At 43.0% G+C, this 26,731-nt stretch overlaps 1 protein-coding gene across 2 annotated transcripts; it reads left to right on the plus strand.

Annotated features, from left to right (window-relative positions):
• Positions 1 to 8,671: 8,671 nt before the first annotated feature.
• TWSG1 (twisted gastrulation BMP signaling modulator 1) lies at positions 8,672 to 24,016 on the plus strand. 2 transcript variants are annotated; one of them, XM_081882725.1, is made up of 5 exons: positions 8,672 to 8,913; positions 13,699 to 13,859; positions 17,817 to 17,916; positions 21,250 to 21,516; positions 23,115 to 24,016. In XM_081882725.1, the coding sequence occupies exons 2-5, from the start codon at positions 13,740 to 13,742 to the stop codon at positions 23,294 to 23,296; spliced, it is 669 nt and encodes a 222-aa protein (XP_081738851.1). In that variant the 5' UTR covers positions 8,672 to 8,913; positions 13,699 to 13,739; the 3' UTR covers positions 23,297 to 24,016. The 2 variants fall into 2 exon arrangements, with proteins under 2 accessions (XP_081738851.1, XP_081738850.1); XM_081882724.1 differs by lacking the exon at positions 8,672 to 8,913 and adding an exon at positions 9,966 to 10,017.
• The last annotated feature ends 2,715 nt before the right edge of the window (positions 24,017 to 26,731 follow it).

Here is a 26,731-nt window from a genome sequence, read left to right on the forward strand (position 1 = left end):
AGAGCCGCCTTGGATCAGACCGAAGTCCTGTCTAGTTAGGCATTCTTTCCTACAGCGGTCAGGCAGGTACGTGAGCGCTTCAGCCCATTTCCACTCCAGCAACTGCTAAAGGTAAAGGTAAAGGTACCCCTGCCCGTAAGGGCCAGTCGTGTCCGACTCTAGGGTTGTGTGCCCATCCCACTTAAGAGGCCGGGGGCCAGCGCTGTCCGGAGACACTTCCGGGTCACGTGGCCAGCGTGACGAAGCTGCTCTGGCGAGCCAGCACCAGTGCAGCACACGGAAATGCCGTTTACCTTCCCGCTGGAGCGGTACCTATTTATCTACTTGCACTTAGGGGTGCTTTCGAACTGCTAGGTGGGCAGGAGCTAGGACTAAAAGACGGGAGCTCACCTCACTGCGGGGATTCGAACCGCCGACCATACGATCGACAAGTCCTAGGCACTGAGGTTTTACCCACAGCGCCACCCGCGTCCCTCAACTGCTATTCAGGAACAATTTTTTCAAAATACTCAACACTGAAAGAGAAAGGGGAAAGGTAAGGAAAAAAAGGTGTGCATTTTTGCATACTTAATAGAGGCTGCGCATTCAGCTCTTCCGCTTGAAAAAATGCTGAGTTGCTTGGGGAATAAATTATTCTTTAGTTTGGAATGCCCACGGGCTGGTGAATAGTAGTGACTTAACTCTCAGGAATGTTGCTTGCAATAAATATTAGAGAACGTTCTGCCAAGTAAAAATACAATTTAATGGTAAGTAGTAGTTATGTCAGGAAAGCTGGGAGGAGACGCCTGTCTTTGTTAAATTAGGTCAGAACAACATATAATTTTATTTTGTACATGTGTTTTTGTTTTTTAAAAACAAGTCTTTCCTATCTATATTTTGGTAATTTTATTATGTATACTGTTGTTAAAGTTTGGTTTTATTTCTGTGTTTAATGAGTGCTTTACACCACTTTATGTAATCTGCTTGGTTTTTTTAAAATAAGAAATACGTGGATCTTCTTAAATACAGAAAGTACAAACCAAGTTCAGAACTGTATTTCCTGTGATAGGCCATTGTCTCACAATTTAGACTTGAGTCCTTCTGCATGATCCTACTGTTCCTGGATTGAGTGGTCGGTTTGGATGTTGGTCATGGGGTCCCAACCAAACTTGCGATTTGGTATCTGTGAGATGGGAGCTTTGTAGTTATGCGTTTCTGAACTGGTCAGACCAGTCTAAATGTTAAGTTAATGGCCTTAGCTGGTTTAAAGCACCCTTCCTTGACATGGCATTAAGACAACTGGGAGGCGATGGCCCTTTCGCCAGCGCTAGGCATTCCCTACCCTCCTCACCTGTTGATAGAATAGGCCTGGGGCTTGTCTTTTACTTTTGATCTGGGTTGAATCAAGAAGCTTCAAAAGACATGCAGACTCTTGCTCTGTGTGCTGATTCCAAAGCCATGGCTTCGGGGACCACCACTCCCTAATGGGAAAGAAATGCCTGTTTGGAGTGTCAACACTGTGAGCCCTTCTACATTACGTTCTAAATACAGAGGTACCTTGGTTCTCAAACTTAATCCATTCCGGAGGTCCGTCCCAAAACCAAAGCGTTCCAAAACCACGGCGTGCTTTCCCATGGAAAGTAATGCAAAGTGGATTAATCTGTTCCAGACTTTTAAAAACAACCCCTAAAACAGCAATTTCAAATTAATTTTACTAACAAGACCATTGATCCATAAAATGAAAGCAATAAACAATGTACTGCAGCCACACAATCAATCAATCAATCAATCAATCAATCAATCAACCAACCAGTAGCTGAACTGGGTTCACACAGTCACAAAAACAAAAGCTGCAAAAACAAAAACGCAAAACACATAGCAAAAACAGACAGACCTCAGCGTAACACTCAAAACGAAAGTGTGGCACTCAAATTGGAAGAATAACACTCAAAATGGAGCACGTTCAGCTTCCAAAAAAATTTCGCAAACCGGAACACTTCTGGGTTTGCAGTGTTTGGGTTCCAAGTTGTTTGAGTACCAAGGTGTTTGAGAACCAAGGTACCACTGTATGTGTAAGTAACCACGTATCTGAAAGATGCCACAGTCTCCATCGGCCTTTATTCCAAGGACACAATCTGGGGCATCGGCTGGAACCCCTGAAATCTCTCTTGCTGCTCAGAGATTGGGATGCATGCAACAATATATTCTTTTAAGATTGTTGTTGTTTAGTTGTTGTTCAGTTGTGTCTGCCTCTTCGTGACCCCCTGGACCAGAGCACGCCAGGCACTCCTGTCTTCCACTGCCTCTCGCAGTTTGGTCAAACTCATGCTGGTAGCTTTGAGAACACTGTCCTACCATCTCGTCCTTTGTCGTCCCCTTCTCCTTGTGCCCTCCATCTTTCCCAACATCAGGGGCTTTTCTGAGGAGTCTTCTCTGTCCTTCCAGTGAGCACTCAGGGCTGATCTCCTTAAGAATGGATAGGTTTGATCTTCTGGCAGTCCATGGGATTCTCAAGAGTCTCCTCCAGCACCACAATTCAAAAGCATCCCTTCTTCGGCGATCAGCCTTCTTGATGGTCCAGCTCTCACTTCCATACATCACTACTGGGAAAACCAGAGCTTTAACTATATAGACCTTTGTTGGCAGGGTGATGTCTCTGCTTTTTAAGATGCTGTCTAGGTTTGTCATTGCTTTTCTCCCAATAAGCAGGTGTCTTTTAATTTCATGACTGCTGTCACCATCTGCAGTGATCAAGGAGCCCAAGAAAGTAAAATCTCTCACTGCCTCCATTTCTTCCCCTTCTATTTGCCAGGAGGTGATGGGCCCAGTGGCCATGATCTTCGTTCCTGGATTAAGCCCTTAGAAAGTACTTGCATGGGCAATAGGCGGCGCTGTGATCATACAGGTGTGATCAAACCAGCAAAACAAAGGGAGAAAGCCAGTCCAAACTTTCAAAAGGGAGTTAAGAGGCCTTTTGCCAGGTACTCGCAAGGGTGTATTTCTCTGAGTGAGGAACACACATTCCAGGCAGTGCCGGATTTACGTATAAGCTAAACAAGCTATAGCTTTGGGCCGTACTCTCTTGGAGGTCCCAAAAAAATTAAAAGGAAAAAAAACCCCTAGATGTACATTTCCAAAATATAAGATAAAAAAAAAAATAAAACTTACATACAGCAGCAGTGTTTTGTGCCCTGCCTGCTAGCCTGCTCCCTAAAATATCCCTGGTTTGCTCCTTTCTATATATAGGGTGCCTACATTCTGCACGGACTGGTTGCACGGCAACATGTGCAAATGGCTTGAGATACCTATTAGGTCCATAAATTACCATATAGCATATATTCAACACAGAAAAACAGTGACAATTTGTTGTTGACAAAGTGGCTGGGGAGACTCAGCCAGATGGGCGGGATATAACTAATAAATTATTATTGTTAGGGCCCCATTACCTTCAGTAGCATAGGGCCTCATCAAACCTAAATCAGGCCCTGATTCCAGGCAGTGGCGTAGCGTGGGTTGTCAGCACCCGGGGCAAGGCAAGTAATTTGCGCCCCCTAACCCGTGGATTTGTGCCCCGTAACCCTAACCCCCAGATGTTGCGCCCGGTGCGGCCGGCCCCCCTGCACCCCCCACGCTACGCCACTGATTCCAGGGGTCAGAGGAAAACCCTTTGTGGGGAGATTTTATATATACTCTGTGTGTGTGTGTGTGTGTGTGTGTGTGTGTGTGTGTGTGTGTGTGTATATATATATATATATGACTTTATATGACACCTTTTTATTCCACAGAGCTCGAAGTGGGCACGTGGTTCTCCTCTGCCCCCTAATTTCATCCTCACAACAACCTTGTGAGGTAGGTTAGGCTGAGACTGGCTCAAAGTTGCCCTGTGTGCTTTATGACTGAGTGGGGTTGGGATAGATGACCCAAGGGGTCCCTTCCAACGCTACCATTTCATGGTGGTGATATATGGGGGGGCAACACAAGAACGGCCCTTTTCTGAGGTGGCTGCCGTTCTGTGCAATGCTTTCCCCAGAGAAGCTCGCCTGGCGCCATCACCTTCAGTCGCCCGTGTGTCTACTCAGGCCTTAAGCCATTAAATAATCTATGGCCTGTTCAATATGTCTCTGTATGCGTGTGCTGTTAGAATGATTATTTTATTATGATGCTGCACGTTACATTTTTATAATGCTTCGTACTTTATTTATTTAATTTATATACCACCCTTTTTTGAAATTTAAGCGGATTTATCGGTAGCAGGGTTTAGATGATAATAAAAACGAATTCCTAAAAAAGCTAAAAGGGAGAGAGAGGAAAACGTATACGGGAAGATGGAGAGAAAAAAAGTACCGGTAAATGCCAACCTTCAAGAAAATACCTCAGGGCAGTACACAGGATAAATGACAAGATAAAGCACAAGTAAACAAACAAAGAAACAATAACATAACACACCCTTTCCCAGTGATAACACGTAAACAGCTGCAGGATATTATTCAAAGGCCTGGTTGAAGATTTATGTTCCTAATTGTTGCCCTGAGATCTTTGGCTAAAGGGCGATATGTAAACTAAAATTATCATTGTCTATGGCCTGTTAAATGTGTGAGGGATTCTTATTATTACTATGATTGTTAGGGAGGTTTACTGTTTAGGGAAGCTTTTAATGTCTGATGTTTCCTTGTTTTGGGTGTTTTTTCAGAAGCCGCCCAGAGTGGCTGGGGACACCCAGCCAGATGGGTGGGGTGTGTGTGTATATATATTTTATTTATTTATATATATATATATATATATATATATATATATATATATATATATATATATATATGCTTTCGTAGATTTTCACGGGTACAGGAATGCAGGTTTTGGTGTCCTCGGGTGTCTTCCCGTGTAAAAGTTGGGGTGTCTAGGCGACGTTTCGACGAGGTCTCACTCGTCATCTTCAGGCTGGTGCTTTCGGCTTCTTGTTACTGGAACAGAGCAGGATCTCAGTGTTTGAGTTCCTATAAATACTGTTGAGGGGGTGTGGTGTATAGCCTCCAATGTTCTGGGCAGAGAGGAAGTTCCCAGGCTAGTGTGCCTTTTCTTCTTTTGTTCCTTAATTACTTGAGGGATATCTTGAGTGATTTCTTGAGTGATATCCTGAGTACCACTTAGGTGGGTCATTAGGTGTGGATTAGTTGCTAAAGTCTTTGTGTCTTGACCTCTTGAACTTTGTGAAGAGTTTTTCTGAGAAGATGGCTGTACTGCACTTAGTTGTGCTCTGGCTTGGCTTCGTGTATAGGGGCGAGCTGTGGTTTTGTGGCCTGTGTCAGCCAGATCTGTGTAGGGATTGCAGGGGGGTGCAGCATCCGGAGGTGCCACCATGGTTTGGCTACTGGATGGTGTCTGTAATTTATCTGTGGAGAGGGTCTGGGTTTGGGTCTGGTGTGGTTGATTGGTGATAGCGTTCTGTGTGCCTCTGGATCTGGTGTCAGTTTTTGTGGGGAGGGCTAATTTCCAGATGTCTGGCAAGCGGGATGTGTCGTCACGCTTGTTCATGTTGTGAGGGTGTTTCTCTATCTCGATGGCTTCCATGATTATTCTCTTGTGGTGATGTTCCATGTTAAAGAGCAATTTGGAATCTGCAAAATTAATTTCGTGTCCCAGAATCTACGAAAGCATATATATATGCTTTCGTAGATTTTCACGGGTACAGGAATGCAGGTTTTGGTGTCCTCGGGTGTCTTCCCGTGTAAAAGTGTATAGGGGCGAAGCCAAGCCAGAGCACAACTAAGTGCAGTACAGCCATCTTCTCAGAAAAACTCTTCACAAAGTTCAAGAGGTCAAGACACAAAGACTTTAGCAACTAATCCACACCTAATGACCCACCTAAGTGGTACTCAGGATATCACTCAAGAAATCACCCAAGATATCCCTCAAGTAATTAAGGAACAAAAGAAGAAAAGGCACACTAGCCTGGGAACTTCCTCTCTGCCCAGAACATTGGAGGCTATACACCACACCCCCTCAACAGTATTTATAGGAACTCAAACACTGAGATCCTGCTCTGTTCCAGTAACAAGAAGCCGAAAGCACCAGCCTGAAGATGACGAGTGAGACCTCGTCGAAACGTCGCCTAGACACCCCAACTTTTACACGGGAAGACACCCGAGGACACCAAAACCTGCATATATATATATATATATATATATATATATATATATATATATATATATATATATATATATAAAGGTAAAGGCACCCCTGCCCGTACGGGCCAGTCTTGACAGACTCTGGGGTTGTGCGCCCATCTCACTTAAGAGGCCAGGGGCCAGTGCTGTCCGGAGACACTTCCGGGTCACATGGCCAGTGTGACATCGCTGCTCTGGTGAGCCAGAGCCGCACACGGAAATGCCGTTTACCTTCCCGCTGGTAAGCGGTCCCTATTTATCTACTTGCACCCGGAGGTGCTTTCGAACTGCTAGGTTGGCAGGCGCTGGGACCGAGCAGCGGGAGCGAACCCCGCCGCAGGGATTCAAACCGCCGACCTTTCGATCGGCAAATCCTAGGCGCTGAGGCTTTAACCCACAGCGCCACCTGCGTCCATATATATATATATATAATAATAATAAGGGGGGGGTACTGTTATTGTGCTTATTTTATCACTATGCCATTCCCAGGGCCGGATTTAGGTTTGATGGGACCCTAAGCTCCTGAAGGTAATGGGGCCCTTTCTATGTCCAGCTGTCCTTTGTCAACAACAAATTGTCGCTTTTTTGTGTGTTGAGTATATGCTATATGGTCATTTATGGACCTCATAGGTATCTTAAGCCATTTGCACATGCAGAATGTAGGCACCCTATATATAGAAAGGAGCAAACCAGTGATATTTGAGGGAGCAGGCTAGCAGGCAGGGCCCATGACTTACATAACAGGAGCCTACACAACACACAAACATTGTTGCTGTATGTAGGTTTTATTTTGTTTTTTTCTTATCTTTTGGAAATGTACATCCAGTTCCCCCCCCCTTTAAATTTATTGGGTGGCTCCCCAAGAGAGTAGGGCCCTAAGCTATAGCTCAGGCATAAGCAAACTCTGGCCCTCCAGATGTTTGGGACTACAACTCCCATCATCCCTGGCCACTGGTCCTGTTAACCAGGAGTTTGTAGTCCCAAACATCTGGAGAGCCAGAGTTTGCCTATGCCTGCTATAGCTGGTTTTGGTTATACGTTAAATCCGACACTGGCCCCCCTCAATATGCTGCCTAGTAATTCATTTTCTCAACTTCGCCTGCCGCCCTGAGACCTTTGGATTCAAAGGCAGTAGAGATGAATCTTAATAACCAAAGATAATGATAATGATAATAATAATAATAATAATAATAATAATAATAATAATAATGGGCGGGAACTGCTCCGGCCCTTCTGCTCCCTCAGGCGGTAGAGACAAATCTTAATAACCAAATAATAATAATAATAATAATAATAATAATAATAATAATGGGCGGGAACTGCTCCGGCCCTTCTGCTCCCTCAGGCGGTAGAGACGAATCTTAATAACCAAATAATAATAATAATAATAATAATAATAATAATAATAATAATAAATGGGTGGGAACTGCTCCGGCCCTTCCGCTCCCTCAGGCGGTAGAGACAAATCTTAATAACCAAATAATAATAATAATAATAATAATAATAATAATAATAAAAATAAAATGGGCAGGAACTGCTCCAGCCCTTCTGCTCCCTCAGGCAGTAGAGACGGAGCTTAATAACCAAATATAATAAATAATAATAGTAATAATAATAAATGGGCGGGAACTGCTCCGGCCCTTCCGCTCCCTTAGGCGGTAGAGACAAATCTTAATAACCAAATAATAATAATAATAATAATAATAATAATAATAATAATAAATGGGCGGGAACTGCTCCGGCCCTTCCGCTCCCTCAGGCGGTAGAGACAAATCTTAATAACCAAATAATAATAATAATAATAATAATAATAATAAATGGGCGGGAACTGCTCCGGCCTTTCCGCTCCCTCAGGCGGTAGAGACAAATCTTAATAACCTAATATTAATAATAATAATAATAATAATAATAAAATGGGCAGGAACTGCTCCAGCCCTTCTGCTCCCTCAGGCAGTAGAGACGGAGCTTAATAACCAAATATAATAAATAATAATAAATTGGCGGGAACTGCTCCAGCCCTTCTGCTCCCTCAGGCGGTAGAGACGAATCTTAATAACCAAAGATAATAACAATAATAATAATAATAATAATAATTTTAAAATGGGCGGGAACTGCTCCGGCCCTTCCGCTCCCTCAGGTGGTAGAGACGAATCTTAATAACCAAATATACTACTACTACGAATAATAATAATAATAATATGGGCGGGAACTGCTCCGGCCCTTCCACTCCCTCAGGCGGTAGAGGCAGATTTTAATAACTAATAATAATAATAATAATAATAATAATAAAATGGGCGGGAACTGCTCCGGCCCTTCCGCTCCCTCAGGAGGTAGAGAGGAATCTTAATAACCAAAGATGATAATGATAATAATGATAATGATAAAAATAAAATAAAATAAAATAAAATGGGCGGGAACTGCTCCGGCCCTTCCGCTCCCTCAGGCGCTCGCCTCAGCGGCGACGCGGCCCAGGGCGTCTCCTTCGCGCTGCCGCCCGTGAGAAAGGGCGAGGCCTCTCCCTCGGGCCCCGATCCTGAGGAGAATTCTCCTCAGGCGCCTGGCGGCGGGGCGTGGGCCTGGGAATGGCGGGGAGGAGGAAGAAGAGGCGGAGGCGGCGGCCATTCCTTCTTCCCGCCTCCTTCTCCTCCTCCTCCCTCTCGCAGCCGGGTCTGGAGTGCCAGGCAGGCAAGGGGCCCTTGAAGGCGCCTCACGCTGCCCGCCTGGCCCTGCGCGACCCAGAGGAGGCCAAGAGGACGACGACGACGGCTGCGGGGTAAGGGGGCGGCCATTGGGGGGGGGGCCGAAACCAAATAATAGAGTTCATGGGGAAAGTTCATGGGATTTTTGGGGGGGGGGAGAAGGGGGGCGGCGTTGTTTTAAGAAGCTCCGGGGAATTGGGGGGCTCTTGGGGGGGAAGGGGGTGTTAGGGAAACTCTGGGGGTCCCTCTCTCTCCCCCCTCGGAGGGAAAATAATAAGAATAATAAGGGCGTCGGGAGAAGGCGGGATGCAACACAAGGCGAAGTTATGTTGTGCAAAGAAAGTCACTTTGCAAAAATGCAACAGTGCGCATATATATATATATATATATATATATACACACACACACACACAGTGCATATATATATATATATATATATATACACACACACACACACAAACACAAAAAATTCCTTCCAGTAGCACCTTAAAGACCAACTTAAAGACCAACTTAGTTGGTCTTTAAGGTGCTACTGGAAGGAATTTTTATTGTTTTGACTATGGCAGACCAACACGGCTACCTATCTGTAAAAAACACACACACACACACACACACATATATACGAAAGCATATATATATATATATATATATACACACACACACACACACACATACATATGATATCTATGCATATATTAAACATATATATATATTTAACAAAGCGACTTGTTGCTTTAGCCTTACAGCATTCCCTCGTTGCCTTTCGCCGAACGGCTCTCTTAAAACGCCGACGTTATACTTTGCAAAATGCAACAAGCTAAAGTTATTTTGCAAAATGCAACAAGCTGAAGCTATTTTGCAAAATGCAGCGAGCCGAAGTTACTTTGTATTGCATTAGATTGTTACAAGATGTGCATGTTTTGTTTCTTCAGCTTGTCAACCGCCTTGAGTATTGCAAGATAGAAAGACGGTATGCAAATTAAAAACGATGATGATGAAGAAAGTGTGATAGGGGTGCAGCATTTGCAAAATGCAGCGAGCTGCAGTTATTTTGTATTGCATTAGATTGTTGTAAGATGTACATTTTTTTTGTTTCTTCAGCTTGTCAACCGCCTTGAGTATTGCAAGATAGGAAGATTGTATGCAAATTAAAAATGATGATGATGAAAGCACGATAGGTATTTGCAAAATGCAACCTTGACGCCGTTTTTCTTGATGTGAGCGTTCATCCCTATACAGTGGTACCTCAGGTTACAGACGCTTCAGGTTACATACGCTTCAGGTTACAGACTCCGCTAACCCAGAAATAGTGCTTCAGGTTAAGAACTTTGCTTCAGGATGAGAACAGAAATCGTGCTCCAGCAGCGCAGCGGCAGGCCCCATTAGCTAAAGTGGTGCTTCTGATTAAGAACAGTTTCAGGTTAAGAATGGACCTCCGGTACCAATTAAGTACTTATCCCGAGGTACCACTGTATATAATCAGAAGGGGAAAGGGTGCAAGTCAAGATAACGTAATATTGTAAAATGCAATATTTATATTGGTTGCGTTTTGCAAAACAACATTGTGCTAACACAGTTTCTTTTCTGTGTATAGGTCTCTTTCTTTTTCCTTTTCTCCTTTTCCCTCCTGGTCTATATCCCTGCTGCGAGGACACCAGCTGCTTTGCTCAGCCTCCTTGGCTCCTTCAACAAACTTCTCTCTCTCTCTTTCCGCCCTTGCTCACACCGGTGCTGGTTTTATTTTTATTTTTATTTCCTCCGCCCAAACCCGCTCCAGCAAACCACGCCAGAGGTGAGGAGCTGTTTTCGTCTTTTTTTGGCTCGGGTTTGTGTCTCTTGGCCCAACGCATTTGCTTTTTTTCCTTAGTTCTTCTTTCCTCCCCTGGAAGTCCAGTGTTTTGTTTTTGTTTTTAAGGGAAAAGTTTTAGGATCCTTGAAAAGTTTCCTTTTGCCAGTCGTCATCTCGGGGCTTAAAAGGTGTGTGTGTGTGTGTTGAAATTTGGTTTTGCTTCTTAAAAATAATTTTTATTGGGTTTTCAAGAATAAAATAGGTAAGCAGCGTAAGTTATCTTTTGAATTAAAGTATGCTGATACAGTTGCATTGCACTATTCTACTGCCTTCGCCCTGCAGAGAAATGGAACTTTTAAGAACATTGTAAGCTCCTTTTAACAACTTTAGCTGGCTCAGAGTTGCTAGCATGTGAGTGGCAAAGAGGATCCTTTTATTATGGGTGAATGAGTGTGAAGGTAATTTCTGAGCAGCTTCCAGTGCCCTCTGAAATGTGTCTGGGTGGGTAAAAAAAAAGCACCTACTTTTGAGTAACATACTTCTCTGTTTTATGGAACTAAGAAACATAGGTTCAAGCAGGTGTTACGGATTAATTTTCAGCATCCCTGTCCCTCCCCAAATAGCAATTGGTTACTGGTTTTTATGCCTAGAAGTTTTTAGGGCCAGAATGCCTTTCAGGAGAGAAAGGTCCATGGCCATCTGCAGCAGCGTGCCTGAAGCCAAGCTATAAACAGGTTTCTCAAAATTCAGCGCAGTCTTGCCAGGCTGCTGTTAGCTAAGATTATCAGGCCATTCTCAGGTGTGTTTTTCTAAAATCTAGAAAGCTGGCAACAGAAAATGTGTGATGGGGGGTGGAAGTAAACTGTTAGCAGTCTGTGTGAATGATATTCCTCCAGTAAGCATCCCGTAGCCATTGCTGAGGTCCAGAAAGCTGCTCTTAGGCACTTATAATCCAGAGGGTGACATAAAGAAAATTCCACATTTCCTTAGCTTGCTCCAAACCCATCATGGTTTTGATTAATCAACCTTTGCCAGCTTCAGGCATGTGGAAGAAGCTCCCTAGCTAGGGAGCCAGTTTCTGGAAATGATGTAAGGACCCCTCCATATGTCCTTTTTTATGGCACATGCATGATGGTTCGTGCTCATGTTGCTATTGGGGCAGTCATACAATATCTCACTTTATTTTTTCCCCCTTTAATTTTTTTTATTGGTTTTTCGAAATTTTACACATTTTCACTTTAACCCTTTCTAAACATTAAAGTAAAAGGTTCTTTCAAACCTTTGGACCTCCTTCCCTTCCTCCATGGGTTCCATATTCAAATAAATTTTCTTCTTTTCTTTCTTTTTCTGCATCTATCTGTTGTATACCCATAATTACCAAAGTTCATTTCACATTACAAGTGTCATTGTATCCCTGCCAATGATTTTAACTGTTTACAGTGGTCTCTTAAGTATATTAAAAATTTATTCCAGTCTTTTGAAAATACTTGATCTTCCTGGTTTCTGATCTTTCCTGTCAGTCTCGCCATCTCTGCGTACTCCATCAACTTGGTCTGCCATTCTTTTCTGGTGGATACTTCTTCCATCTCTGGGCTAGAAGCATTCTCGCTGCCATCATTGCAGACATGAAATGTCTTTTGTCTTCTCTTGGTATCTCTTCACCTATTATACCTACCAGAAAAGCTTCTGGTTTTTTAACAAAAGTTTTCTTAAACATTTTCTTTAACTCACTATATATCGTTTCCCAGGAAGCTTTTACCACTCCTCAAGACCTTTTTCCCTTTGCATTTTCAACACAGATTTGAACTACAGTGGTACCTCGGGTTACATACACTTCAGGTTACATACGCTTCAGGTTACAGACTCCGCTAACCCAGAAATAGTGCTTCAGGTTAAGAACTTTGCTTCAGGATGAGAACAGAAATCGTGCTTTGGTGGCGCAGCAGCAGCAAGAGGCCCCATTAGCTAAAGTGGTGCTTTAGGTTAAGAACAGTTTCAGGTTAAGTACGGACCTCCGGAACGAATTAAGTACTTCACCCGAGGTACCAATGTAGTTCTGTAAATTTTCACAATTTTACTCGGTGTTAGATACCAACGGTATATCATTTTCATACAGTTTTCCTTCAACAAACAGCATGCAGTAAATTTTAGATCCTCTTTCCATAACTTTTCCCATGCTGAAAATTGGATATTATATCCAAAATCTCTTGCCCAGTGAATCATCACTGCCTTAACTTCTTCATCTTTTGCATACCATTCTGAAAGTAATTTGTACATTTTTGAAAATACTTTCACATTATTTTCCAATAGATCTATTTCAAACCTCAACCTCTGTGCATCCAAACCTTTTTTCCTATCTACTTTAAAGACATTGTTTAATTGATGATACTGTAACCAATCTGTTAATAACTCTATGTCTTCAAATATTTTCAATTTTAGTTGGCCTTCTGCTACTGTTAAGAAATCTTTATGAGTGGCCACTTAAAATATCCCACTTTCAATACTATTTGCGCATGCAAACATTTTGCGGCGGTCACTTCATCTCCAATCAGTGCCTATCCTGACTTCCTGCTGAACTCCTGTAACTTCTTGTACCAATGCTGCTTGCCATTCATAAACATGTGGCACTCATCTTGTTCTTTATTCAAAAGCCTTGTTTTGTAAATGTATACATCTAGACACCCAGTATTGAGAAACAGTTTTGGCTTGTGTTAAAACACGTTCTCATTATTTTTAAATTGGAGGCAGTCATCTTTGCATCAGCTTCCTGGCTAGAACTTTCCCCTCCTACTTTTTAGCCACAATTCATTTATTTCAGGTCCTGTCCTTTCTCACTAAACCTTGATTAGAAATCAAAATGTAAAGCTTTCTTTTTAAAAAAAGTTTGAAGTCTGTAGAAAAGTAGTCTAGGATTATTCAAGAACGGCTTTTGACACATGCTGGACTGAGTGTGTAAAACCCACAGAGAAAACAAAAAACTGTTTTAGGAGCATGTGGTAAGGATGAAAGAGACCTAATTTCTGCTTCTGTAAATGTAGGTGCTTCAATTGCTGCCTTTTTTATATTTCAGTGCTGTCTGAAAGCTCCAGAAATCTCCCACTTTCAAGAAAGATGAGGTTGTGGTACTGCACAGCGGCAGCACTTATTAGTCTGCTGTTCTTCTGGGTCCCATCCTCAATGTGCTGCAACAAGGCTCTCTGTGCAAGTGATGTCAGCAAGTGTTTAATACAGGTAGGAGGGAATACAGTTTTTGTCGTGAATGGGTAGGAAAGTACAGGTTGGCTGTTAGCAGCATGAATTTATGTGATGAGTAAGTAATCCTGAAATAAGAAGTAAAATAAAAATGAAGTTTGTGTCGGCACGAACAGGACTTTTTGTCTCTACCTTTCTTCCAAGTGTTCATTTGTCTTACAACAAATAAAAAATCAGCCTTACAGTTTGTTGAGTCAAACTGATTAATTAGATGAATTGGCATTCTAACATGCATTTCGTGCCTTTAATCTATTTTCTCTTCCCCGTAGTATGAGCTTATTTGGGTAATGAATGCAAAACCTTACCTTCTTTTCTCATAGTAGGGTATAGCCAATCCTCAACCAACTCGAGAGTAGGCATATTGAAATCGATGAATCAATGGGTATAAAGCTTATACCCAGAACAAGCTTAGTTGGCCTCTAAGGTGCTACTGGACTATTTTTTGACTGCGTCAGACCAACACGGCTTCCTACCTGAATCTAAGTTAACCATGTCCATTGTAGGACAAGCATTAGCTATAGCCCTTGAACAATATAATGTATGCTTTGGCAGATTTAGCTTTCTGAGATAAATGTTAAATATCTGTAGGAGACTGAATGTGCTGCGGTGAGAATAATGGAATAATGATGAGTTGAAACTGCAATAATGAAATTACTGTTTACCATAACAGACAGGTTGTCAGAAGTTGCAATTTCAGAATAGTAATGCACTAATTGAATATGCTGAGTGGTATTCAGTGCTAATCCTAGTCAGAGTAGACCAGGGGTGGCCAACTCCCATTAAACGGTGATCTACTCTCAGAGTTAAAACTGGCAGTGATCTACCCCCTGTGTTGGGAGGTTCAGGTCAAATTTGTTGAGGTATTTTTTGGGAGGAAGAAAGCCCAGTTTTTTAGGGGTTCAGGGCAAATACGTTGAGCTTTTCTTATGGGAGACAAACTTGTTGAGCTTCTTTGGGGGAGCTAGTGATCTACCGCAGACATCCAGTGATCTACTGGTAGATCACGATCTACCTGTTGGACGTGCCTGGAGTAGACCCATCAGAGTTAATGGAGATCACTAATTTAGGTTCATTATTTTCAGTAGGTCTGCTAAGTTGAATACAGCCCAGTGAAAAATTATAGGATGGGCTACCCACAGTGACTGGTGCTCTGCCAACTTCCTGGCTGGACTCCCGTAATGCACTCTTTGTGGAGCTGCCCTTGAGGACTGTTTTGAATATACAATTAACACAAGGCCACAGTGGCCGAAATGTTAACCCGTGCAGCCAGAATCAAGTAACACCCCTTCTGGACAGAATGCAAAGTGTTGGTGTTGACCTGCAAATCCCTAAATGACTTGGGGCCCAAATACCTGAATTAGAGCCTCGCCCTGCATCAACCTTGCTGCTCTTAGACCTGGAGGGAAGGCCCTTTTCATCATCACACAGCCAGGAGAAGTGCATTATGTGATGAAAACAGGACAGGGCCTTTTCCGTGGCAGTGGCTATGGGGTGCCTTCTCCCTTGCTTTTGTCATTTGGGTGCCAAGTAAAAATTCAACTTCCCCAGCCTTTGGGAAATTAATAGGAATTTATTCTCTGCTGCAAGTGGGAGAACTGAGGTCGTGGCCCCCTGAGCATAGGCTGATCCCCCCCCCCCCGTTTTAATCATTGAACTGAATTGGTTTCATTGCAGTGTCGTTTTTATTGTTATGAAGGACAGGCTAACCATTTGCTTATCAAAATAAAGTTCAGCAACTGCTGATGTGTGGGAATCACAGTTATCAATGATGATCCCACATAGTTAAACAGGAGCGTTTCCTTAAAACACGATGGAATTCTGTTTCTTTCGCAAAGGGTAATCTCAGAATAATGCTTCAAGTTACCGTGTGAGTTACCTTGAGGGCAGTCTGCTCTGCATCTTGTTTGTATGCGCACGCTTAGAGAAGAGTGACTCACAAGAAGGACAAGCCCAAGACTTGCTAATTAAAGGGTTGGCTACACCCACCACCCTATTTTTAAAAATGTGTGTTTAACTTGAGCAATATTAAACATACGATGCAAAAACGCCGATTACTTAGAATTGAACTCAGGGGTAATCTAGTCCCAACCCTTTGCAATGCAGGAAACGCTTATATGCTAGCTTGTCTTTATATAATTATTTTTTTAAATGAGATGAGGCAAGTGCTAAGGTTTTTGATATGATAATCAGCTAATTCAGAAGATACCGAGACATTGTGTAAAGTGAAGGCGAGGTCATATTCAGCGCTTAGAGTGCAAAAACCTTAGTTAAGCCAATTTTAGTTATGCTGAATCCATGTCTCTGGCTCTGATTCTTTGTATGTTTCTGCCAGTGGGAAATGCCGCTCCTATTATGTAAAACACAAAGTGTAAAATAGCCATGGTAATTGTTGGTTGGCAACCATCTGTCTTGAGAGGCAATGGAGTACCATAGTACAGTGGTACCTCGGGTTACATACGCTTCAGGTTACAGACTCCGCTAACCCAGAAATAGTGCTTCAGGTTAAGAACTTTGCTTCAGGATGAGAACAGAAATTGTGCTCTGGCAACAGCAGGAGGCCCCATTCGCTAAAGTGGTGCTTCAGGTTAAGAACAATTTCAGGTTAAGTACGGACCTCCGGAACGAATTAAGTACTTAACCTGAGGTACCACTGTACTTTTAATTTTGAAACTTGACACACTTCAACATTGCTGCTTATGGGGAGGAAAAGCATCCTTCAGTATTGCTGAATGTTTGAATTCAGTATGTTTGATGGGTCATGTCTGTGTCCCTTTGAAACTCACGGAACATTCATATCTGATTGAAAGAGGAACGGATATGACCAACTTTTTGTAGGTTGAAGATTCCATGTATAATGAGAGCAGGTCCCTGTACTCAAGATGCGGGAAGAAGATTAAGCAAGACGCATTGCTCTGCATTCTTTCACTCGGTGAAGTAGAAGAGGCTGTGTTCATTATACTGCCTTTTCCAGAATGTGGGAAGGATGATCTGCATAAATATTTATTTTATCAGCTCTGTAACAGATGTGAATGAGATCAACAGTTTCTTGTCTTGAGACGTGTTTCATTTGTGTTGTGGCCCTGGATGAGTCTTTTAAATATCCTGTTAGTCATTTCTTTTCCCTGAGAACTTTGGCTTTAATAAAGTTCTTGGCAGTCTGCATATTAACCCATAGATAGTTTATCTCAGGCTTCCTCAACCTCGGCCCTCCAGATGTTTTTTGGCCTACAACTCCCATGATCCCTAGCTAGCAGGACCAGTGGTCAGGGATGATGGGAATTGTAGTCTCAAAACATCTGGAGGGCCGAGCTTGAGGAAGCCTGGTTTATATGCATTACAGTGAGCTAGCAGGGGGGAAACTAGAGCTATGCACTATAGCTTGAGTACATCCTACTTTGTTTTAAACACATATTAATATATATACTTGCACCGGTGAGAGTTTTATTAAATAACCCATGGTAATTTTGCATAGCAGACGTTACTGTGCTTCCAAATGGTAGTGGAGTCAAAAAGATGATTTCTGTTATCTGCACGGTACATAGCAAACGTGGGATTAAATACAGCCTCTCTTAAATAACGGTTTGTGTGGCTGTTTTTGCAATTGTATATGGATAAGCGCCTCTCCAGGCTGGTGCTTTATTGCAGGTGTATTTGGCAACATATTTTTGACATAATAATGCTTTGGTGGTGGATTTATTCTGTTCTATGATTCTTCCCCCCCCCAGCCAATGTTACCACATTATTGCTGTCTGGAGAGTCTATAGTGCAACAAAAGTGGGGGGGGGGGACCAAACCAAGCAGAATATTTATTTCCTATGTATATTCCTAACAAAGCTTCCTATATATGTTCCTAACTGTGGTAGTTGTGGGGGAAGGCATTTGTCTCCCGTGGTATTTTATGCACAGAACTATCTAACTGGTGTGTTGTGTTTCCAGGAGCTGTGTCAATGCCGGCCTGTTGAAGGGAACTGTTCCTGTTGCAAGGAGTGCATGTTGTGTCTGGGCACACTGTGGGACGAGTGCTGTGACTGTGTTGGTAAGGTCATTTGTTCTTTATCACCTAATACGGCCTTGGCTGCTTCAGATATACTCACGTCCACTGCTTTGAATCTGTGGCTTTTAAGAGCCGTGTCAATACAGTGGAGCAGGGCATACACAGAATCCAGGGCTTTAGGGCAGAGGGTTCTCAATTGGTGGTCTACAGGACCCTCTAGAGTGGCTCCAACCCCTCCTCTGGCAGTTCTGGGGGTTCTCCAAGAAGCCTCCGCCTGGAGGGGGCCCCTCAAGCGGATCCCCAGCATTGGATTCAGGGAACCCTGCCTGCTACTCAGGGTCCTCGCCCTTTGGGGTGTCTGGTTCATCGTGTCTGGCGCTGTGTCAGGGCTAGCCATGGCACTCACCGAGAAAAAAGTAGGGTATAAAGGTAAAGGGACCCCTGACCATTAGGTCCAGTCATCAGTGGCGTAGCGTGGGGATGCAGGGGGGGCTAGCCGCACCGGGCGCAACATCTGGGGGATAGGGTTGGGGGCGCAAATCCATGGGTTAGGGGGCGCAAATTACTTGCCTTGCCCCTGGTGCTGACAACCCACGCTACGCCACTGCCAGTCATGACCGACTCTGGGCTTGCAGCGCTCATCTCACTTTATTGGCCGAGGGAGCCAGCGTACAGCTTCCAGGTCATGTGGCCAGCATGACTAAGCAACATCTGGCGAACCAGAGCAGCGCACGGAAACGCCGTTTACCTTCCCGCCGGAGTGGTACTTATTTATCTACTTGCACTTTGACATGCTTTCAAACTGCTAGATTGGCAGGAGCCAGGGACTGAGCAACAGGAGCTCACCCCGTCGCGGGGATTCGAACCGCCGACCTTCTGATTGGCAGGCCCTAGGCTCCGTGGTTTAACCCACAGCGCCACCCGCGTCCTTAGGGTATACCCATGAGCTAGATTTACAGTCATACCTCGGGTTACAGACGCTTCAGGTTGCGTTTTTTCAGGTTACGGATGCTCTGAAACCCAGAATTATCAGAATGGGTTACTTCTGGGTTTTGGCGGTTGCGCATGCGCAGAAGCACCAAATTGCAACCCGCACGTTCTCAACCCGAGCATCCACTGTGTTAGGGAAGGAGAAACAGCTCTGCACATCTGTGTCTATGGTTCAGTTCGTATGTTGGAAGAGCAATATAGTTGCTGCTGCCCTATGAGCTGAATCATGCACTATTCCAGTAACTTCCCCAAACAGGAACCACAGGTGCATGACGTCGCTCTTCCCCACATCAAGGGTGACTTGTTCCGTAGAAGGGAGGGGGCAGCAGTGGTGTGTCAAAGAACTTGGTTGTTCATCCATCCTGTGTTCCACTTCACAAGCATACCGGGGAGATTAATTTCGCTGAACCACGCTGCTTTGGTAATTCATGAATTGAGCCCCCTACTAGAGCCTGCCCTGTCCTACTGATTAAGTTTCCTTATGGCTGATGTTTCAGAGCCTTGTGGCTTATTTATGCAGTATTTCAAGCTGCTGTAGGCCAAACAGAGATGATGTTGATTTTTACCATATTTGTATCTGACAGTCTGTTCTCCTGACCACTGACCCAAATCCCGAATTTACACAGCCGAGGGTTATTTTGGCTAAATAGTCTGTTTTTCATGCTGTCTCTTGGGATGCATGTGAAGGGGGGTACATCTTCATGCGCAGAAGTTAATGATTCCCTGCGTCTCCTCCACCTTGGGCTGGCTATCATTCAGCACACCCCAGGGGGCAACAGCGCACTGGTTGAAAACGACTGGTGTAAAATAGTGAGTGGCCTGCCGAATAAATGGATTGTGATGCTATTTTTGTAGTTTAGCCGCCAAATACAGCAAAACAGTTCTTCAGAATTTAGTTTCTACATCCTGTTACAGTCATACCTCAGGTTACAGGTGGTTCAGGTTGTGTTTTTTTCGGGTTACGGACCGCCGAAACCCGGAAATACTGGAACAGGTTACTTCCGGGTTTTGGCGGTTGTGTAGAAGCACTAAATTGCACTTTGCACATGCTCAGAAGTGCTGAATTGCAACCAGCGCATGCGCAGATGCGCCACTGCAGGTTGCAAATGCTGCGGGTTGCGAACATGCATCCCGCATGGATCACATTCGCAACCCGAGTGTCCACTGTACTTTTAAACTGTGTGTATGAGAGCGTGCGCACACGCACGCGCACACACATGTTGTGTTTGGAAAAGTAATCCGTATGCTATTATTACACTAAAGTAAGATGCTGGTGAGTTCGTACAGATGTGTTTTTCAAAGTGCATTAAATGAGGAAAGTGATACTTTCAATAGAGCTTTCATGCAAATGGCATGGAGTATATTTAGCTATGCCGTGAAATGGAAGCAGTGTCTCATGTGTCATTGACTGTGTGCTTATGTCACACCTTTGGCTAGTGAAGTTGCTTCTGTAATTCTGGCAAGAGATTAAACTCCTTGGTAAACAAAATTGCATTCTTGAATTGTGATCAAAGAAGCTTTGCACAAATTTGATACTTTCCCAAGAAAAGGTGATTTGTAATTTCATCCTGTGTCACAAGGAGGCAAAAAAGGCTTTGGTGTCTGTGAGACAGAATAAGAAGCTTGAGGTTCATAGTGTGTCCTCCACCCCACCCCACCCCAAAAAAACTGCCTGCCCTTTTCCACCAGGCTTAAATGGAAGGTAATGTCTTGGTATTTTTTGCTTCTTAAAGCACATTGCAGTAATCCAGCCTTAAGGTTACTAGTGCATGTACTACTACAATGTTGAAGTTATCCTGATCCAGATGTGCTGTTGGGTGGAAGCTGGTAAAAGACACCTTGTCTAATGGAAAAGCTTTATCCTGGAATATCTCCAAGCTATGTTCTTGCTCCTTTAAAGGGATTAGCCATGCTACAGACTCAAGCATCACCCAAAATAAGTACAGTGGTACCTCGGGTTACATACGCTTCAGGTTACAGACTCCGCTAACCCAGAAATTTTACCTTGGGTTAAGAACTTTGCTTCAGGATGAGAACAGAAATTGTGCTCTGGCGGCGCGGCGGCAGCTGGAGGCCCCATTAGCTAAAGTGGTGCTTCAGGTTAAGAACAGTTTCAGGTTAAGAACAGACCTCCGGAACGAATTAAGTACTTAACCCGAGGTACCACTGTACCTGGAAGGTGAAAGGAGCAAGACGAACTTTTTATGTAAACTGTCTTGAGGGCTTTTCTACACGGTAAAGCGGTATATGAACTGTGTGAAATAAATAAATAAGCTTCAGGTCTTACCAGCACTCCCCACTCGTGATTTGAAGTTGAACATTTCGCCTTTCCCAAAAATGCTGCTTCTTATAGGTTCCTTTTCTTTTCATTTTGCTCACCTCCAGGTATGTGCAACCCTCGCAATTATAGCGACACGCCTCCCACGTCCAAGAGCACCGTCGAGGAACTGCACGGGCCGATCCCCTCGCTTTTCCGAGCGCTGACAGAAGGGGACACCCAGCTGCACTGGAATATTGTTTCGTTCCCCGTCGCGGAAGAGCTGTCCCACCACGAGAACTTGGTCTCCATTTTAGAGTCTGTTAACCACCCTCAGCACCAGAACGTCTCCGTTTCAAGCAACAACGTCCACACGCCGTTCTCCAGCGACAAAGGTAAGCGGGCTGCTGTGCAAAGACTGAGCTCCTAGAATTGGGGTTGAGTTTGTTCGTTTGGAAAAGAGAGGAAGGAAGAATGATGCATTAGCTGCTGTTTTAAAGTACAGTGGTACCTCTGGTTACGTACTTAATTTGTTGCAGAGGTCCATTCTTGACCTGAAACTGTTCTTAACCTGAAGCACCTCTTTAGCTACTGGGGCCTCCCGCCGCTGCTGCGCAATTTCTGTTCTCACCCTGAAGCAAAGTTCTTAACCGGAGGTACTATTTCTGGGTTAGCGGAGTCTGTAACCTGAAACGTATGTAACCCGAGGTACCACTGTATAGGCAAGTGTTGTCACAGTTCCGAAGTGTGGGGTTATGCCTGGTCCACGGATTATGGTGAATTGCTGCCTACATTTGAATCCCATTGGCTTCCCTCAGAGAGACCTGGGAACTGTAGTTTGGTCAGGGTGCTGGGAACTGTAGTTCTGTGAGAGGGTAAACTGTTGCTCCCAGGATTTTTGGGAGAAAAGCTTTAAAATCAGGGGTCAGCAAACTTTTTCAGCAGGGGGCCGGTGCACTGTACCTCAGACCTTGTGGGGGGCCGGACTATATATTTTTTTGGTGGTGGGGGGGGGGAAATGAACGGATTCCTATGCCCCACAAATAACCCAGAGATGCATTTTAAATAAAAGCACACATTCTACTCATGTAAAAACACGCTGATTCCTGAACCGTCTTGCATCTGGGATTCAGAATTTTTCTTCTTGTTTTCATCTTCCAAAAACTAGGGGCGTCTTATGGTCTGGTGTGCCTTATAGAGTGAAAAATAAAATGTTGTGGCTGCAACCAATGGGTCTTTCGAACTGATTTTTAATATTTAGTGTTGTGTTTACTTTCTCTGCTGTATCGCAGCCCAAGGTCTCCAGAGAAGGGGGGAGAGATAAATAAATAAGAGCAGGCACCCCCAAACTCGGCCCTCCATATTTTTTGGGACTACAACTCCCATCATCCCTATCTAACAGGACCAGTGGTCAGGGATGGTGGGAATTGTAGTCCCAAAACATCTGGAGGGCCAAGTTTGGGGGTGCCTGGATAAGAGTGTGCAGAGCAGAAGGAGACAATGGTTATTCTGATTTTGCTACTGCAATAATTCCACACGGGACATACCGTATTTTCGCTTTATAAGACACACTTTTCCCCTCCTAAAAAGTAAGGGGAAATGTGTGAGCGTCTTATGGAGCGAATGCAGGCGGGAGGCTCTGCTCAGCGCTCCCTTTAAAGAGCCGTGTGGAGTGTGTGTGCGGCTCTTGGGGGCTGCGCTGCTATCCCGCTGGCTGTCCTGGCTTCTGGGATTCAAAATATATTTTTTTCTTGTTTTCCTCTTCCAAAAACTAGGTGCGTCTTAGGGTCTGGTGCGCCTTATAGAGCGAAATATACGGGACTTTATTTTAAACGTTATTTCAAACTGACAGGTGTGTTTGGGTCAAGGGAAAAGCTGTTCCATTCACCCTGAATGAAGCTGGAAATTAAGTTATTGGTTCCATTGTCTGAAAGATTGGCAGCTTGAGCTTTGTTCAGCAAACTAAAGTGCCTTTCTCGGTCTTTTTGTTTAGAAGCCACATGCACGGTGGTTTACTTCGACGACTGCATGTCGGTGCATCAGTGCAAGAGCTCCTGCGAATCTATGGGAGCATCAAAATACCGATGGTTTCACAACGCCTGCTGCGAATGTATTGGACCAGAGTGTATAGACTATGGCAGCAAAACTGTAAGATGCACAAATTGTATGTTCTGAAGCCAGAAGCTGAATTTTTTTTTTCATAGACACCAAAGTTATTTTTTTATTGATAAAGATTGAGCTTAGGAGGATTGCTTGAGAATGGAATAGTTGCAACGCAGAGGAGATGTACAAATTCTTAAAACCAGTAATCCCAACCCCACTCCCTTTAAATAAGGTAATAATACAGTGTTAACTAGCAAATGTGTGTTTTCTTAAAATATTAACCAGGCTTATTAGAGTTTTCTTTGATTTGGATATGCCAACTTATGTACAGGGTCGTCTCTTTGAGGAGGGGAGCATGAAACTAAACAGAAATTGCAGCTAGATCCAGAAATCTATAAACTCTGGAATTTCCCCAAACTTTCAGATTTGGACTGGCATGTAGCTTGATGCAGCACGACACACAGATTTCTATCATGATAGTTATTTTTGAAAGTAGGATGGCAATTACATGAAAGTCTCCATCCATCACCATTTGCTTAAAAGAAGGAAAGAATTAATATTTTTTTAGATCAAAATATGTGTCCTCTTCTTTGTTTCTTGCTCTAGTTCAAAAAGGAGAACATCCATTAATTGAAAATTAAAATATAAATCATAGTGAACTCAGAAATAACTGATATGTAAGGGGCAAGGAAGAGATTTGGACGAAATGCGGTTGTGTCAGGATCTTTTGCTATTTTTCTTTATTATGTACAAATCTTACTGAGGCTCAATAAAGTATATTTTTAAAAGCCAGCTAATTCTATTTTTATAAAATTTATATACTTGACTCTTTGTGTTTCGCCCTCTTTTCTACTGTAGCTTTTAATAATATACTGTTTAGAGTTAACGAATTCGCCGAGTCACCATTGGCAATCCTTACATGGAAACCGTAGATTAGACTCACAGAATTGTAGAGGTGGAAGAGTCATATTTCACACGCAGGCATTTTGTACATGATCCTAGGAAACAAATATGTTGCACAGGGGGAGAATGCTTCTATTATCCAGAAGTGTTTTACCAAGAAAATGGTTCATTCTCTTAATTTTGAGCCAACAATCAGCCAACATGCAGAGTTGGCATCTGTCAAGACGGTAGAAGATTTCTTGATTTTTAAACTGCTTTGGTACCAATCCAACCCACCCTGCTACTTGTTGCCTTAAGAATTTGGGACTGACCCGTCGACTAGAATTGATTGGCTTCTGTCAGACCATTGGAGAGTTACAGCGCCTGCTGTGGCCGTAGAGACCGATACAGGAGAGACATGTTTTGTTGCAGCTGGGGAAGATGGAGGCGTCCGGTTGTGCTGCTGCAGACGCACCAGGCCATTTCTTCTCTGCTCTCTTCCAAGTGGTCATTCTTCCTCTGGTCACACCACCTGACTGTCTCCAGCCACTGTTACCCAAAGAGTTCTGGGAACTGTAGTTTTTTAGGGATGTATACACACAATGGATTTAAAACACTCCCCCCTCAAAGAATCCCAGGAACTATAGTTTACTCCCTCCAGAACTACAATTCCCAGCACCCTTAACAAACTATAGCTCCCAGAAATATTTTTTGTGGTGGACGCGTGTGCTTTCCATGTATGGTGTAAACACAGCCTCGGTCTTGCCCTTATTGTTTTTAAACCAATCGTAATTCTTCCATTGTACGTCTGTAAATCCTGAGACTTATGTGAAAGGCAATTCATAAATCAACAGAAATTACGCCACCGCTTCCTTGAAAGAAGAATCTCTTTCTTCTGTCTTGGAATGTTTCCTATTCTGCAATAAATGATCTTGCAGATCAATAACGAGTTGGATTTAGCCTATTCATTTTTCTTCTATTAGATAGATATCTTTAGCAAAACTATGCATACCATGTGCTCAGTTGACCTACTAAAGCTTAGAATTCTCTTTTCTGGCTGATGGTAGTGACTATAGACATTAATAGAATAATAACCCTACATCTAATAGCCTTCTTTCCTTGGGGAAAATGGAACTCTCAGTTAAGCCTTCCCTCTTTTAGTTGCTGCTGTATTTAATGTGAAGCCACACTTTGAAAGGTGGAAAACATAAATGCATTGTAAAACTTGGTACTGTCCAATTCGTTGATGAGGAAACTTATGCAAATTGGATAATGAAAGCTAATTCAATAGCTTTGAAGGTACGGAAAATGTTTGACTTAAGAACATTCTACCTGTAAAACACTGTTACCTTAATGAAGTCAGGATTTTCTGCGTATGAATCTGTTGCAGTGGATTCACAGGATTATCCTAATTATATAAAGACTTTGAAGAGGAAATAATAGATTTGAGGGTAGTTTTATGTTTTGGTGATAAAGAGACATTTTCAAACCTTGAAATATTTCCTATTATGGACGGTCCAGTTGATCTGTAATATTGTCATTTATAATACTGCCTAGGAAACACCCTGCTGTGAGCTCTGTGTACATACAGTGAAATGATTTATATCAGTATTAAATGCATTTTCTTATATTTACCTGTTTCACTTGGTATTTTAATAAACAACACTGTTTAGCTGTGTGGTTTTCTTTAATTGCGTTCTCATAAGTAACTGCAAGTTCAGACTAATTAGTGGTTTGGCCACAGGGAAAGAATTAGATGACCCAGTTTCACAACCGACCTGGTGGGAAAACTTGAATTTTGCAAATTTCTTCAGTGAGGGTCTTACAAATTTTTTTTTTGGGGGGGGGGAATGTAAGGAATTCAAATTTGCTATTATCTTTGTGATTGGACAACATTCAGCTTGTAAAATGTACGTTTGATAACGAAGCACATAAACTGCTTTCGGAAAGTCAAATAATTTTAATTTAATTACCTTCTGAAAATGCCAGGTAATGCTAAATAATAATAATAATAATAATAATAATAATAATAATAATAATAATAATAATAATATAACAGCAAGTACTTGACAATTATTTTACTTGTTTCTATGCAATTTTACACACATTTTATTTACCAATCAAAACTAAATTTCATTTCTGGAACTTGAAAGTTGAGAAATTCAACACACCTTCCTGGTCCAGGTTAGGTAAGTTGCTGCCAGATCTGATTTGTGTTTCGAACTTTGGAGGAAGGGAAAACGTGGCGGTTGAGGTCAAGGCAGAGGCTGCCCTTATGCCACCGCCATTGCTGCAGCATCAGCTTATCAAATGTGTAGTATTTATTTATTACTTACGTACTTATTTATTTATGATGTCCCTGGATTCATTGAAAAAAATCTAGTAACCTTAATCTAACATGATGTTAACTTGCATTGCATTGGGAATCTGAAGAAGTATGCATGCACACGAAAGCTTCTCCCCAGAACAAACTCAGTTGGTCTCTAAGGTGCTACTGGACAATTTTTTAATTATTTTATTGCATTGGGAAGTTATGCTCCAGGGCTCCTTGTGTCATAACTCTGCACCTTTGACAAGCTCAAGAAGGGAGATTATAAAAGCAGCCTTTGATTGCATGGTGCTATT

The sequence above is a fragment of the Podarcis melisellensis genome, assembly GCF_964234715.1.
Source record: "Podarcis melisellensis genome assembly, chromosome: 12".
In the NCBI taxonomy this organism is placed as follows: domain Eukaryota; kingdom Metazoa; phylum Chordata; class Lepidosauria; order Squamata; family Lacertidae; genus Podarcis; species Podarcis melisellensis.